At 38.7% G+C, this 16674-nt stretch overlaps 1 protein-coding gene across 1 annotated transcript in view; it reads right to left on the reverse strand.

Annotated features, from left to right (window-relative positions):
* VPS54 (VPS54, GARP complex subunit) overlaps positions 1–8025 on the reverse strand; it is a 42591-nt gene extending 34566 nt beyond the window's left edge. The window contains exons 1-5 of the mRNA XM_009282604.1: positions 7864–8025; positions 6758–6999; positions 5222–5300; positions 2228–2262; positions 779–910 (exon numbers count right to left, since the gene is read on the reverse strand). Of these exons, the coding sequence (XP_009280879.1) occupies positions 779–910; positions 2228–2262; positions 5222–5300; positions 6758–6999; positions 7864–7999 (624 nt within the window). The 5' untranslated portion in view covers positions 8000–8025. The remainder of the gene's footprint in view (positions 1–778; positions 911–2227; positions 2263–5221; positions 5301–6757; positions 7000–7863) is intronic.
* Between the last annotated feature and the right edge of the window lie 8649 nt (positions 8026–16674).

The following is a 16674-nucleotide window of genomic DNA, read 5'->3' on the forward strand; positions in this document are numbered from 1 at the left end:
CCCCACCCCCTCCCAGAGGCTTTAGTAGGTTAAACAGGAGGGAAAATTAAAGTTAGAAAAAAGACTCCAAAATTATGTAGATTTTCTATAAGCATTTTGTGGGTGTTTGTACCATAAAAATTATTTATTATGGGATTTTCTATACTATGGCTACATAACTAACAAAAAAAAGAATAAATAAAGACTTCTGTTTCCAATATGAAAGAAACAGTTCTGCTTTCATGCTCTCCAATGCACTCAAGTCCTTTGTGAAATGCAAAAAATGGATCAGTGCAGATGACATGACAACAAAAGGTAAGAGGAAGCCCCTGACATACAAAACCTTAGGATTTAGTATTTCTTTTAGCACAGAAACCACAGTGCCTTGAATCTGGAGTTTTCCTGAGATGTGAGAAAGCAATAGTTTTAAACAGTGTACAACCTCTAGCTTTCCCTTCTCATGGAACTGCTCTTCTTCCCTAACAAACAGCTCCACATCTCTGAAGTTCTCAATATACACCTGCTTCACTAAGTTTTAGTGGTCATGAAGAGCCAATTATTATGCCATATATAGATTCTTTTTTCCAGGTTTGATAAATACATTTATTTAGCAGGGGAAAAAAGTTCTCTTTCAGTAAGATGCTTCCTGCATTGTTTAGTAACAATCTGCAGCCTAATGTCAAATGAGAGATAAAGCTCACAACAGTGATGTCTCAAGAAACAGTACAGAACAGCAGCAATGGAGTTTCTCTGTAGTAACAGCTGTGATGGATAATGACATCTTGTGTCAAATTTGTACCTTTTCTTGAAGTAACTTGGAGGAAGCTGCGTCACGATTTCCTTTTCCACCAGCAGTACTAAAATGAGACCATGGTAAAACGGCATTAAATGTTAAGGAATCTTCCAAGGCAAAATCTGGTTTCATAAAAATCTGAAACAGAAAAACAAAAGAAATAAATGCACCTCTCTCACCCCTACATTTTCTTCCCCAGTTTAACACACCTCCTGTCTCATGAAGTTAACATGGACCTTATTTGTTGATTTTTCAAAAGACAAGTTTTCATTTATCCAGACAAATTCATTCCAGACCTTATAACCTATTTACTTTACATCTTAAAAGCTTGTGTGATCTGACAAAGTCTCATCTTCCTAAAAGTGGAAGCCACAGCTCCAAAATTACATAGGTTATTAAGCACCCAAGATGATCTAAACATGCTGTGCATGAAAACGTAGGCAGCATTAAACTGCAGGTGGGTCCTCTAAAGGATCAGAGCAAATGTTCTTCAATAGCAAGGGCATCCTACTGCTGATGTGCTCATTTCTGGGGCCACAGCTTCTACAAGACTGAGGATCCAGCCAGCTGTCAGGGTGCAGCAAGTGTTACCTATGAGGGAACAGAACCTCAAGCTGATCTCCTTTAGCACAGTGCAGCAAACGTGCTGGTCACAGAGTCAGTAACATTAACTCTACACATCTCAGAGAACTATTGAACTAAAATTCTCTCTGATAACATTATTTTTACTTGACAAAACTGGTACAAACCTTGAGCTTCCAGGCAGACAGTAGTACCCTTTTCCCTTTATTTATGAAGTGTAATTTTAAAGGTTCAACATAGACTATAGCATCACACCACACTCAAACATTCTTGTTTCCTGGGCTTTAAACATTGCAATGACAGCTATTCAAGTAACAGCCTACACGGCTGGCACAAAGATGCTGACCCATATTAACACTCTGACTTACCTAGAAAAAAATTATTCAGACTGAAATGGAATCTGGAGTTGTGTCTTTTGTCAACCTGTCACAAAAAACCCACATCATATATGCTGCAAGCATATATGCAAGAGGGCTTTGCTCAAGGATTCAAGGAGTTAAACCTAATGCTAAGTTGTACACTATGCAATATTCAAGCTTCTATCAAACTCTTCAGTTTCCTTTTCCCCCTAGAACATAGAGTGGCTAATTTTGCCCAGCTCTGAGGTTTTAACTATGAAAGATGAAAGAATTCATGGCATTTGTATTCTACTTTAAGAGAAAAATCAAGACCACGGGAAACAATGACAACAACAAAGAAAGAAAAATCAGATTGTTCTTAGTTGTTGTAAATTCTGAGCACTGCAGATCCTCTTGAGAATCAGCTCAAGTAATCACCTTGGACAAAATTTCTACAAAGAAGAGAGTTCATTCATATATTCAAGACTACATGTGATAAATCCTTATAAAAGCTTAGAGTGCACAGGAAGCATACCTTAGGTACTTGTTCCAGATCTGTCCTGGATTTATCTAAAATTAAACAAAATACAAGTAGTCATTCATGAGTAAACAATGGAAAACAATTACCTTGAACACTATGAAACCCTATGAGGAAGTTTTCAAGACAACGGTGCCAGGTTCCTCACAGGGAGTGGACAGGGAACAGTGGTTATAAATTGAAAGGAAAGGTTCTGACTGAACATGAGGAAAACATGAGGATCATGAGGACAATCAAGCATTGGAGCAGGCTGCCCAGAAAGGCTAGATACTCTCCATCCTTGGAGGTTTTCAAGGCCCGTCTGGATAAAACCCTAAACAGCTTGGCCTGACCTCACAGCTGAACTGTCTTTGAGATGGCAGTTGCAATAAAGACCTTCTGAAGTCCCTTCCAACCTAAAATATTCTGATTCTTTGAAACACTCTGTTATCCTTTGTAGTTTAGGTCTCGTGCTCAGAGTATTCAAAGGTGCTCGCACTTGGCTGCTTTGACAGTGAAAATGTTATGTCATACAAAGCAATCTACTTAGCACTTCACATTCCTTAACGCACTGTTCAATCAACTGGCAAGGGCCAGTGAAAGGTCCCTCTAACATCACCCCAATTTTAATGCTCCAGATTGAAGCTGCCCATATAATCACTTCTGTACAGCACTTGGAAGATGGATGCACAGAGGCTGGCAGGAAGAATGAATGAGGACTCAGGACAGACTCCTGAGCACACTGAGCAAGTAGCACAGAAGTAGCCCTTCCCTTGAAGTAAGCTGACCTGACAACTGCAGAGGGTAAGATAGTTGAGCTGAGAAAAGAGGTGCATCGTTGTACTCCAGCAGAACTTGAAGAAAAGGCAAATTCAGACTTTTGAGGTTCAGCCAAAACCCCCTTTTCCTCCTCTACCCATTAACTTAATGTGCATCATGAAGAGGGGGCACACTGGAGGCCAAAAAAGGTGAGGAATTTAAAAACAACAAGCCCATACCTCAGCTGGACGGTCTACTCGACCCTGACAAACATGGTAAGTGCTACATCAGCATTATCTCCCACCTCTTTGTTTCTTACTTTGTTTGTTTGTTACTTTATTTGTATTGAAATACAAAAGGCAACCTAGGAATCATCGTGCTGTCCTCAATCTTTGGACAGACCAACTCCTATGGAAGTGAAAGGCCAAGTCTTGTGGGCTGGAGTTAGAGGAAGACAGGCAACGCTAACAAAGAAACTATAGAAAACAGAGTTTCAGTTTACCAAATGATGCTTCTACTAGGAACTGTCCATCTACCCAAGAAGCTCCCAGTTACTTTCGTGACACAGTCATTTTCTCCTTTTAAAAACAAAAGCCTCTTTCAAAATGGATTACGCTAAGCCTGAAGAAGGAACTTTTATTTTGCAGTATGCACCACAGACTCACTCATTCAGGAACAGCTATTCCAAAATAACGCCAAGTACAGAGAAACCCTACAGAAGGGCTTCCTTTTACATGGAAAAAGAGGAAGAAAGCCGACTGAAAGAACTTGATCAAAAGGAGTAAACTACTGAACGCTTCTTGCTGCATTACCTGTAGACATTGATATAGACAAGCCTGATCAAACAGTGATTGGCAAATGAACCTTTTTATGCTACCATTTTTGAGAATTAAAATAAATTAAATATTAAAAGTTTTCTCCAGGTTATGAGTGTTTCTTTTCCTTTTGCTTGTCTTTTTTTCATTTTGCCTCTCGCCTTCCTTTGTCCAGTTTCATATTAGCTGAACTACTTCCATAAAATCTTAAAATTCAGCCTTGCTACAGCTGTGGACACCAAAAAAAGTTTGCCAGGTAGTCCTTGCTAACAGTAATCAGAGAAATACTAACCAGAGAACTGGCCAGAGTGGAATTTCATGAAGTTCAACACAGGAAAAGGCGAAGTCCTGCACCTGGAGAGGAATAACCCCAACCACCAGTACACACTAGGGGTCTAGTGGCTGGAAAGCATACCTGCAGAGAGGGACCTGGGGTCCTGGCAGAAAACAAACTGACCATGAGCCAGCAATGCATTCTTGTGGCAAAGCATCCTGGGTTGCATTAGGCAGAGAATTGCCAGCAGGCTGAGGGAAGGTGATCCTCCCTCTCCACTCTGGTGAGATATATGGAGCAGTGTGCCCAGTTCTGAGCTCCCCAGTACAAGACAGACCTAGACATACTGGAGCGAGTCCAGCGAAGGGCCACAAAGACGATTAAGAGACCAGGGCATTTTTCACAGGGGGAGAGGCTGAGAGAGCTGAGACTGTTTAGCCTGGAAAAGCTATGGGGGGATCTTATCAACGTTTTTAAATATCTGATGAGAGGTTGTAAAGAAGACAGAGCAGGCTCTTCTCAGTGGTGCCCAGTGACAGGACAAGACACAATGAGCAGAAACTGATACATGAAAAATTTCATCTGAATGTAAGGAAACACTTTTACTGTGAGGGTGGTCAAACACTGAAATAGGTTGCCATAGAGGTTGTGTAATCTCCATCTGTGGATAAATTCAAAACCCAACCAGGCACTGTCCTCCTGTAGGTGACCCTGCTTGAGCAGGTGGGTTGGCCTAGGCCATCTTGAGACATCACTTCCCATCTTAGCCATTCCGTGATCCTTATGGCAGAGAGACAGGAATGGCCCAACGCTGCCATTCTTCGTTGCAAAGTCAACAGCTGCTAGAAATTTGATGCAACAGTTTCAACAGATCTTAAATAAAAGGAAGTTAAAGAAAACACTGCCAGGGACATAATGACCTGCCATGAATGCAAACATGCCAAGGAAAAGTTTAAGAGCAGGTATCACAAGCATTCTGGCCTATAAAATATCAGCAGTGGTCATGAACACTTCTAATCAACCATGTCTGGGTTTTCAATTATTCTTCACCAGCAGCTATTTTTGCACATGAAGCCCTTCAGCAAGTAAAGGAGATGATCAGTATGTTATAGCAGTCATTAAAGAAATTACTTTTTAACGACTAAAGGAAGGCTTTGACTGTACCGTGGGTATGTAATAGAGTCCTGTCGAAGGTATCTTTAGGAGTACAAATATTCTTGCATCTTTCATGAACCTTCTCTCTCTGTAAAAGAGAAAATATATTAAAGAATTACTTTGAGGCTTTAAAAAGATTTTTTTTTCCTTTGAAACAGAACATTCAGAACATTTTCAGTGAAACATACTGCATTACGCCAAATAATTCTGACAAGTTCACAATAATATTTTTTTTTTCCTCTTAAAAGCTCAGATGATGTTTGCCCAAGTGAAAGGTAACACAGGTTGAAATTTTTGGTTTGTATGGGTTTTTTTCAGTATCTTTACATCTCAAGAGAAAATGAACACAAAAGTGTTCAAGAAGTGTAATGACCTCTCTACATAATGAGATATAACCATAGAGCAATTGTAATTACATATCTAAACATTTATTTGCTGTCTAATCCAGAAATCACACTAACACACAATTAATGCTTTTACATTACTAAATTAAATCGGATCAAAGTAGAAATTGCTTCCACATCTTACTAGTGAGCACCTTGCTGAAACCACGTATCTTGTTTCATCATGCTGAGCTTCAAATTTTATCCACAGGTGTAAACAACACCAGAAACCATAGCGGTGAGAAATTACATTTCTAAAGAACACCTATGTTAGCTAGATCTCTGCTAGAAGCTACATCACGAGTCAGTGCCCTCTTCCTAAAACCTTCTTTCATTTCGCAGTCACTGCATTACATGCTACAGATGAGCTCTTAAACATTTTAAATGTTGAATGTGTGAACTAATTACAATAGTTCAGTTACAGACAATTCCCTTCCATATTCTTTAACTACGATTTACATAAGTAACACTTCCTGCAGCTAATTCTGTAACAGCAAAAAATAAGAAAGTTACAAACCAAGGAAGCAGAAAACAGTGGGAGACTTCTACATGTTCTTTCAGTTAAAAAAAGAAAGAATACTACATACTTACTGACACCTGTATTTTAAGAGTTTGTAGAAGTCTCCTACTGGTCCTGGTGTCCTTAGATGTAGCTTAAACTTTCCTGTTACAAAAGAAATCATCAAAATAATAGGCCTATGTATAGCTTAAGAACTTCACGTATAAATGTTTACATTAGAGACTCTTAAAAAATATCCCCAAGCCTTGCAGCACATAGTCATGTTTTATATTTGATGCAAAGGTCTGAAAATGCTATGTTGCACTGTAGAGCCTAATCATTAAACAATCCTTACAGAAAAAGGATTAATAATCAGAAAGAATAAATAGGAACTGTAAGCCCTCGTACAGAGCACAGTATTCAGAAATACAAATTAAAAGAAATATGAAATTGCCCAGAGAGAATTTAGACAGCATTTTCCACACTACAAATACTGAGATTATAAAAGAAATGCCTAATGAAGAGTCAACAAGCACTGAAGAGCAAATTAATTATCAGCTAACTGTATGATGACTACTAACAGGGACACTCTCTAATTAGAAGAAGGATCTCAAATCTCTTTCTGGCCCCTAGTACTACGTGCATCTAATTTTGGGTTCTTACCGGAGTGATTTCCTGTTGGTATAATGCAAAATGTTCCTTGGTGATCTGTGGGAGGTAGAATGGAGGCGTGACTTCAGTGTCCACAAAGTCCACTCCCCATGTTTTTGTAAAGAAATCAGATTCCCTTTTTGCTAACCTAGGATCATTTAGTGCTGCTGGGAGATTGACTTTGGAATGATAAATAGTCCATCTGTGCTGATCCACAACTAGAGATGGGCTGTCACATAAATTACTGGAATCGCCTGCAGCACAAAAGACAAGACCGTTTGTTAAGGTGAGAAACTGAAAGTTGTATTTTTGCTAAAATGTGGTTCTTAAGCAAACCATGTTTCCACAGTTACATGTGGATCAGAATTATCTGTGCAAAAGACGCATGATATTCTCCTTCTGCAATACTTTAACTTGCATTTTTTCGATCAGATTAACCAAAACAAGTTTTGAACACAGTAGTGTATTCACACTCACTAAATATATTTAGATCAACAACATTACCTTCTACTGAAGAGAAAAAAATTCCAACCACAAACATATTTTCAATAATCTGAACTTGATCAGAATAACAGTTGAAATTCATTAGCGTTATATTTCATAATTCTTAAGATCCCACCCCACCTACTCTTTTTTATAAACACAGCTTTAGCATACCACAGCAGCTATAAATGTGACCAAAACCTGGTTTTACGATAGCACTATAGACTTAAGACAGTGCTAGAGAGAGGTTCTGGTCTCTTGCTTCCCACTGCAAGAAGGCTGGGGTGTTTCACAGAAGTAATGCAGCTAGACTTCAAGCACGCCGGACAGGTCTGTTACAGGCTCTGACAGAATATACCCTCTTCTTGCATGTAGTATGGATCATAGCTATAATGTGGAATCACACAAGCAAGATCCCATCTATAAAGTGGACATCTAAAACCAAGCTGCAAATAGGAAGGCTCTCCCATTGCTCCAAAGGGACACTAGGTAGTATAAAGCAGAATTACAGCATACTTTGAAATAAGACTATGGCTTAGTACACTACACCCAGTATACGAGAAAATTTGACTGAACAATTGTAAATGGATTAGCAAATTTAACTGCATTTTCACTCTCCCCTACACCGACATTACCTGTAGGTTCCTTGGGACACACATCAGGCAGCGACTGCACAGGTCGAAAACATTTTGTGGCATCCATTTCCTTTTTAAAGAAAGCATCACTGCTGTTTGACTGAGGCACTGGTGAAGAACTGTGGCTTGATGCCATTGCATAAAATCACCACTTGATAAAAGCTAAGTAAGAAACAATAAATATCAAGGCTTTAATAAACTTCTGGTTACAGATTGTATCAAAACAATAACACTCCATCAGCTATATAGTATTTTTTTAACTGCAACACTTTAACCAACACATTTCAACAGCAACGGGAAAGTTTATTTTAAATACAAAAATAAAAGGCAGAAGGTAACTTCATAGTCTGTTTCCTCCCACGCCGCTAGGTTTGGAGGATACCTTGTTCTTGCACACAGCACCAATAAAAATCATACATTTAAAAAGTCTTTCAGGCACTTCTGCCTTTCTATTGCCATAACTATTGCAGTCACAGTGCACACATTCACAGTGGAACTTCCTCACAGATATCAGGAAGCTCGGGTAGATGAATATATATATTCATAATATAGCCTTCCACCTCCTCTTCCCTCCTACCTACCTACTATCCTCAGTGACTGCAGGGAGCAGATCACCTTTTGCATCTGCAGAGGCATGCCACACTCAGTGAGGTTTAACCACAGTGTGTCACATGCTTTAGTGAAAAAGGTAATGGGTGCAGGTGGGATATTCTGTGCCCTCACTTTGTTGCGCTGCCTTAGTGTTATGACCCCAGCAACAGGAGGCACACCGTTTTCTCCAAAGGAGGAGGTCTGCAACCTGTGTTCATGATTCAGCCAAGCCCAGCAACAGCTACCCACAGATACAATATATCATTAATTATTTATAGTAACTGAAATCATTATCACATTTCAGACAAATCAGAATCTGAAGAATATAAGCATACCATGTATGTCAGAAAAGCACGAGCACATACTACGCATAGAACACAGACATCTCTTATCATTTGAATCAGGAAAATTGGCAATTCAACTTTTCATGGCTGTCTAGTAAAGTAAACTATAGTTTATTTCAACGTAAAAAGCATTTGCAAAGAGAAGACGATTAAAACACAGATCAAAAAGCTCTGGAGTAAGTAAAGTCCCACTAATTTTCAGTTTAATTTTAAGCTCCCAATTTGAAAATAAACAGCCTTAAAAATTTTACACCAGGGCTGAACAACATAATGTGTTCTTTCCACCTGTAAACAAAGCTACATTTCCATCGAAGTATCAGTTGAGTCAGTAGTACGCTGCAAAACTGTTAGAGGTTTGAGAGTTTACTAAAACATCCCCATAATGTACAGCTCAAAGAGTGCCCGTTCAAAGGGACTGATCTGAATCCTCGCCTTTGAGGAGAAATAAACACATCTAGCAAGATCTTAGCGTTTAACTACCAACCCTTAAGGGACACCTAAATTACTTACTACCCTGTGAAGGAGCACAAAAAGATAAAAGGCCTATTTTATCTTCAATCACTGAAGGAGGCACCAAGGGATGACTGTACATCACTGTGTCAACTTCTAACAGCATAACATATATTACAGCAAATCTCATTTGGAAAAGAAAAAAAAAGTTCTACTTTCTAAACGAGGTTGGAAGTACCCTACAAAAGAATTCTAAAGACCAGTTAAGATATGTACAGCTATAATAAAGCATCCCAATGAACGGGCCCATAATGACTGACAAACACATATTCTGGCCAAAACTCTATCCATTGGGTACCATTCCTGATGTTCACTTGCCTCTCTCCCTTTCTATCTGACAACGCAGCAAGACAAGGAGGATAATGTGCTTCCACCATCATTTTTAGAAGTGACTTTTAAAATGGGTGAAAATACACCACCAGAACCCTTTCTAAAAACACTGCAGAAGGACTGAAAATCTGTCTCCCATTTTTTCTTGTGAGGGGATTCCCTTCTTTCTTATAGTAGAAAAACTTACTAGTCGAGATAGAGAATGGGAGCACTAATGGAAAACTGGAAGTAGTCAGAAAGGGGAAAAAACCTTCCCAGACATCTGACAGACCTTCCTTAAATATCATAAAGCATCAGTCTCTCTCCCCAAAACGCCCCAAAGAAAACTTTTTCACTGCTACTTCTGTTACATGTTCATATTCTTATGTTCTTCCCTTGACATTTCCAAAGCAACTTCTTTCTTTATGAAGCTCTTCCCTAATGTTTTGAGGTGAGTTTGTGAAAAATCTACTTTATGATAATGACAGAACTCTACCGTTTTAATATTCTTAAAAAACACATCCAGTGCTAAGTTATAATGATCAAGTCTCCTAAAGGCATACAGTAAATTTATCCACACTTGGAACTGCTTCAAAGTTCTGTATTTGCAGTTTTTCTCCTGAAAAAGCCTCTGTAATATGATACACAGTCTGCTCTAGCCAGATGTATGAGCAACTAAGACAATTTGTAGAAAGCACTGAAATCTTGTACTCTTGCTAGCAAGTCTTTCATTAAGCCTCTTTCCTTTCCCCATAATGAGGTATTGCCTAAAAGTATATTCTAAGATGTGAATTGTCTCAACTACATAAATCTCAGCGGAGAAAATGCTAACTGCATTGTGCCAGTGTAAGATTTAAAATAAATTTAAAATACAATTTAACACTGAAGACTGGTTCAATACCTCAACTTTTCAAAAACAAACTATAGCGACTCTCGCACAGGTATTTTTATTACTTATCACCATAAAACATTCATATTGCCTTTGTACACTGAAAATCTTAAAACTGAATGAAAAGAGTACAATAAAATATCAGTACAAGCAGTAACCTTCATACTACTGAGTGGATTTCAACAAGATATAAGGATTCACAGATAGAGGCCTTCTTAAGCAGCATGCAATATGATGCTGTACTAAATTATTCATAGTTAACAGCTATTCTAGTAGCCTCATAAGTCAGGACCTTATGGATAATTAACCTCAATGAACAGCCACATTTGCACAGGAATAAACCCATCCATACTGCCCAAAACCAGGCATTCCTCAAACTGCAGTCCTTAAATTAGCCAAGTAAATATAGCTTCAGAGAAAGAAAGAAAACTGGACAGAATTACCGGAATTAAATTCAAATTACAAAGGAATATGTGACAAGTCTATATGAAGACAACCCCCCCCCCCCCCTTACACCTGAGCACTTCTGTTCACGCTAACCTTGCAGACAACAGGAAAATAGTTTCATTCGTTCACCAACAGCTGTTCCTTGTGCTACACTACCAAACATTTTATAGAGAAATGAATCTATAACCAGCCTTCAGAATCAGCATTTTTAAATACGTAACAATATATAAATTTGCTGATTTAAACATACTACAAAAAAATGAAACTCAATGTTAACATAGAACAAAACCGCTGCAGAATATTTTAACTCATTCAACTTTAAAAGCAAGTGAAATGCAGGTAGATGTAGTTAACTGCAGAAGCTGTGCAGAGTGAATTATGAAATGGTGAGTCCCCTGAGCCTCCTACTTAGAAGAGCGTATGTGCAGCAATAAGAATATGCAACTATGTAACTTAATGACATCAGTATTTAAATTATATACAATTAAAACTGGGTTAGATTAACTGTTCTCTCCAGTAATCACCATCATTTACTCACATTTTGCCTAGCAATGTGTATTAATCTAACACAATAAAAAAACTTGAGGGGTTAGATACAAGAGTAATGTGGAAATACTTACAGGATTACGGTTATATTTGCAACATGCCTTCAATATATTAAATCTATTTTGTACACACTGTATTAATTTCCTTAGTTTAAAAAACTGACATTAAATTACACTGTCACTGTAATTACTTAGTATCACTGAAGTTAAACATTAAAAAAAAATTTTAAAAAAATCAACCATCACAACAATGAAAATACCTTCGATGATTTGAATTTATGGTATTCTTAGAGTCTGAACACAAAGATTAATATTTCATATTCAACAATCTTACAGCTTCCTCTTTAAAAAAAATCCTTGCTCAATAACATGCTTAGCAACTATGATATGACACAGTTGTACGACATACAGCATGGAATAAAATGACTGTGATGACAAATGTAATAACCACATGCTTGGATACTGTACAGTCAGCAAAGTAGAAGATCCGTGCAGTTAGTAATGTTATTAATCACATGAATTTTAAGAAGTTATTTCTGTGATGACTACTCTCTGACTCTCGAGTTTCACACCCAAGATTTCAGCAGTTAGAAGAGCAGCACAACAAACAACAAAGCATATTACTCAGAAGTAATTGCACAGGATGGTCATAACTCTTAAGCACGTGCTTGTTTTTCTAAGTATTAAGACTTGCATGAAGTTCTTCAGAAACTGCCTTTCCATATTCTGAGAGTTATTAGCACGCTTTGTTTTTCAGATGGTAAGTCTTTGCTGCTGAAACATTCAGTATTATCTCTGCATAAACACGATATTAGAGAAGGTGCAAAATAAACCTTGCCTATTCATGGGTATTAACTTCGTATTTCCTCATTTTGGGGCAGTTTTCCATTAACATTATCAACCAATTTTCTATTTCCTACTTAAGGCAACAGCTTTACATGAGTTAATAGTTTTTACTGGGAATTTTCATGTGCACACACTTCAGTCTGTAAAGCTGTAATTTGTATTAACAATACAAATTAGAATTTATGAAGCCAGCACAATCCCTGAAATGTGCCTGAAGTAAGTCTCAATTTATGCACTAAAGAAACCTGTATTTCTCCTTTCTCTGTGCTCTCCCTCTCAAATGAAAATAAATCTACAACCTACTAGTAATACCTTCAATTTAAATTGGTAGTTTTGATAAGTTAGCTGGTACTACAAGGGGCACTCAGGAACATGAAGCTTATCAGCTCCAGCCCTTCATACAATTCATAGAATCTGCTCTCCAACCTCAATTTTGGCTTCAAAAATAGTGACATCTGAGAACAGACACTAAGCACCCAGGGGAAAGAGCCCAGGGCTTCCACTGACCACACAACACTGAGCAAGTTCTCCTTTAAGTATTCCACATTGTCCACGATGAGCCACGTTTGGACACCACTAGGCTCTTTTCAAGAGGTACACTCTGCATCCCCAAGGTAAGGCCAGGAGAAGTTTCTCTGTGAACACGAATGGCATGCTAAAGTCCCTGCTGCTTTTCATGGCTTTGTCTGGCAACAATGGAGTGAAATCAAAACATTTTAAAGTACTGTTCTGGCTACCCAACACCCTTCGGAATAGAAAACCATCAGAAGCCACCCACAAGTCATGCTAAAGCAAAATATTTCACCATTTCTAGAAGAAGCGATAAATACCAGAGATACTTGTTAAGGAAAAGGATACCTGAAATATAAAAAGAGAAAAACACACAAGGGATTCCTTCCAGGACCTGAACAGCCAACATGCCTGTTATCGGTCTAATATATTTACTCTGTCTTCAAAAGTTTAGGTTTCCCACTCTATTATTATACAGCTCTTTTTGCTAAATCAGCAGGATTTAACCCTGTAACAAGGAAACCATGGTATGAGCAAAGTACACACCACCTTTGTAAGACAATGTGAACCAGCCTGGACTAACGCAAGCTTTCAATTTCTTTCAACCAGCTAATCCCTCGGACTGAAATTTCCACGTTTGTCCCTGTGCCCCAAGACAGACATCCCTCTTTCAGCCAGGGAGCCAAGAAGGTTAGGTTTCAGCAGAAACGTTCAGGCAGTTTCAGAGAATGAGGTTAGGGCTGTGGACGCTGTTCTGCTAACCCAAGCTCTTTCTGAACACCGATTTCCCCCCTGGGGTTTTAGAATAGGAAGCAGATGATTGTCAGGGGGACGACGAGGCTAGCGTCAGAGGAGAGCTGGGACTTGTCCCCATGGAAAGCCATTTTCATGCACATGGAAATGTGCACATTTGGTGCACACTCCAACATCAAACCTCCTTACACAACTTGGAGAGGAGCCTGTGTCAGCCCGGCCTTTCTGAAAGCCTAATAAATATACATATATTTGTATTCATAAACACGCATGTATTTTAGTGCATTCTGCACATCTTTTAATAGTATCCCAAATCTCATGTTCCCACACTGAGGGTATACCTTGTCTGCAAAGTTAGCGTGAGTGACAACCATCCAGATTAGCCTTGCTGGGATGAAAGCAACCTGACAAGGAAGCTATGTATGAGTTATCTGCATTTCTCATGAGCCCTACTTAGCCACATGTGCTGTTACAATCCAGCATATTCTGTAATTCCTTGGACGGTGCTGAGCTGAGCCAGACTGTGCTACTTTCTCAAACTGCATAATGGGGACTGTGGAAAAGCAAGAGCACTTGAATAGCTTAAAGAGTAATGCCACCACCCTCCCTTTAAATCATGACTTTCATAATGCCATCGCAAAATGCTCTCCTCACACGGGGAAACACGCAAGGAAAAAAGTAATCTGACTACAATGAAAGAACAGGACAGCTGCATTCCCGCTGTAAACCACTGTGGGTAGACTACAAGGCCAGGGTAAAACAGCGTCTGACTTTCATATTATTATTTTGTACCACTTTGTCCTCCCCAGCTGAAGTCACCCAAACAGTAGATTTAAAAAAAAAAAAAAAAAAAAAAGCTTTACTTTAGCATTACTTCTTTAAATACAAGAATAAGAGCCTCTGAAAAAAAATTACACCAAAAAGCCCCATCACTGAACAACATACTGTTAATTGAATGCATGTATGCACAAGTTATTTAGAATAATACAAAAGTGTAACCATTTTGTCAAAAATTGGAAAGCAATTTATCTTCCTATAGACAAACTATCTTAAAAGTAATATTTCACTTTTATTCAGGTACAGAATAAAACAATTAAATGAAACGTGTGATATACCCAAAGTACCAAATGCACTTCCTCTCATCCGGAAACCTAACTTCCCAATGATGAACACTAATTTGAACTCAGAAGGCAGCTTCTGTGCTGGAGGAACAGACCTTTCTACAGCTATTTAGGTTATTATGCGTCAAGTTCTTCCATGCCAGGAGTGGTAGAATCATTCAGAAACAAGTAACAAAGCAGTAAAAATATATGTCAGAAAAGAAAAGGCCTTGTGGTTAGTTGCCCACACTATCACACAAGATGAGAGTGAAATCTCTTTGTACTCTTTTTTTTTCAGGCATCAGCATTACAATGTGCATTATCCCCTTGGAAAATGGTGAAATATGAGCACCTCATATAGCTCCACAGAGGTACATGCAGCTGAACAAAGATCCAGGAGCCCCGGCAGGCATTCCAGCCAGAAGTCTGTCAAAGGCAGAGACTGCAGAGCAGTGACATTTTGAGGAAAGGCAGAACTGCACCAGCCAGAGAAAAAATCGTAACAGTAAGGTCCTGACTTTACAAAAGGAGTTTGACAGAAGCTGACGGCAATTTGCATCAACAGCAAGTTTCCCTGTGCAGGCTCTCCACTTGCTCTCTTCAGTGGGGTTAGGCTCAATTTGTTAATCTGAAACTAATTTTCTAAAAATGTGATATTTCATGAGAATCGCGTCTTTCTGAAGCCTTACCAAAACCCTGCACAACTGCAAGTAGCTATGAAAGAGCCAAATAAAAATATTTAATAGTTTTGACATTATGCAAAAAGCTGAGACCAGGGATTATCCAAAAGCAGGCACAGCATACCTCATAGCAAGTCTTACCAAGTGGCCTTGACACAGGATGCCAGTCCACTGGCAGGAGGCAGTAAGTCACTCTGTAGAGCAAGTACTCAGCAAACAAGACCATCCAAACTTTACCTTGGTGAGCACCAGAGAGTGCCACCCATGTTTGTTGATAGTTCTTGTGGTGTGAATACCTGCCCAACAGAAGACCAAATGAAATGTATCACCTCTATTCACATCACTATCTTTTCAGCCCTCAAATAGCTTCCATTTACAAGAAGAATAAGTATTTCTATAAACATAAAAAACAGTATGGTTATGCTACATTTAGAATGCCAAAAAATAAAAGGCAGGCCTTGCACCGCTGCTTACAGTAAATGTGTAAAGCTGATGGGAACTCTCTGCCATATTGCAAAGCACCAGATATGCTACTCCAGCTCTAATAACCTATCTTAAACACACACACACCGCTCCACAACCAAAGTGGCTCCTTTTTTTGTTTTAAGAACCAGATTAATAGTTGAAATAGCCTAGCTTTTTCTCTATCCAAAGATGAGTATTTTGGGACATCTGATCTGTAAATGGATCCGCCATTTTTGAGTACAAGGGAAAATGCATTAAGGATTCTTTACCTTTTGAAAAGAACACTCAAGATCTTTTTTTAAAACCTAGGTGAGGTGGCTGCAAAAAGTTAAAAATGTGGGGAAGAAATCTTAGATGTGCTGGTAAACATTTCTTTGGACTTAATCATGTGAGGCCCCAGAAATATATATGTAGAACATCCATTCATGATCACCCTTTCTCTCTTTATGCTATATTCATAAAACAAAATGTGGAATAAACAAAATAAAGTGGGGGGAAAAAAAAAAAAAAGAAACAGAAACCAAAAGAAAACTGAGCCTCCCGACTAGAAGGATAATAAGATGTTCGTGGCCCTTCACTCTTCTTTTCTTGAGAAACTCGCAGCTCCTCATTTCCCCAAAAGTCTGAAGAAGGAAAGCAGAAGTGCCTTCTACACAGAGTTGCTGCCCCGAAAGAAGAAACGATAACCTACATGATTCCATTTCCCAACTTCTTCTTCCCATTCAAACTGCCAAAGAGCAAGTCTGTGGTCTGCTTTCTCCACTCTCTCTAGTAGCTCCTGACACTTCTCAGGCAAACAATGTTCCTGTTCAACCTTGGAAA

The sequence above is a fragment of the Aptenodytes forsteri genome, unplaced genomic scaffold (assembly GCF_000699145.1).
Source record: "Aptenodytes forsteri isolate BGI_AS27 unplaced genomic scaffold, ASM69914v1 Scaffold582, whole genome shotgun sequence".
NCBI classification, from domain to species: domain Eukaryota; kingdom Metazoa; phylum Chordata; class Aves; order Sphenisciformes; family Spheniscidae; genus Aptenodytes; species Aptenodytes forsteri.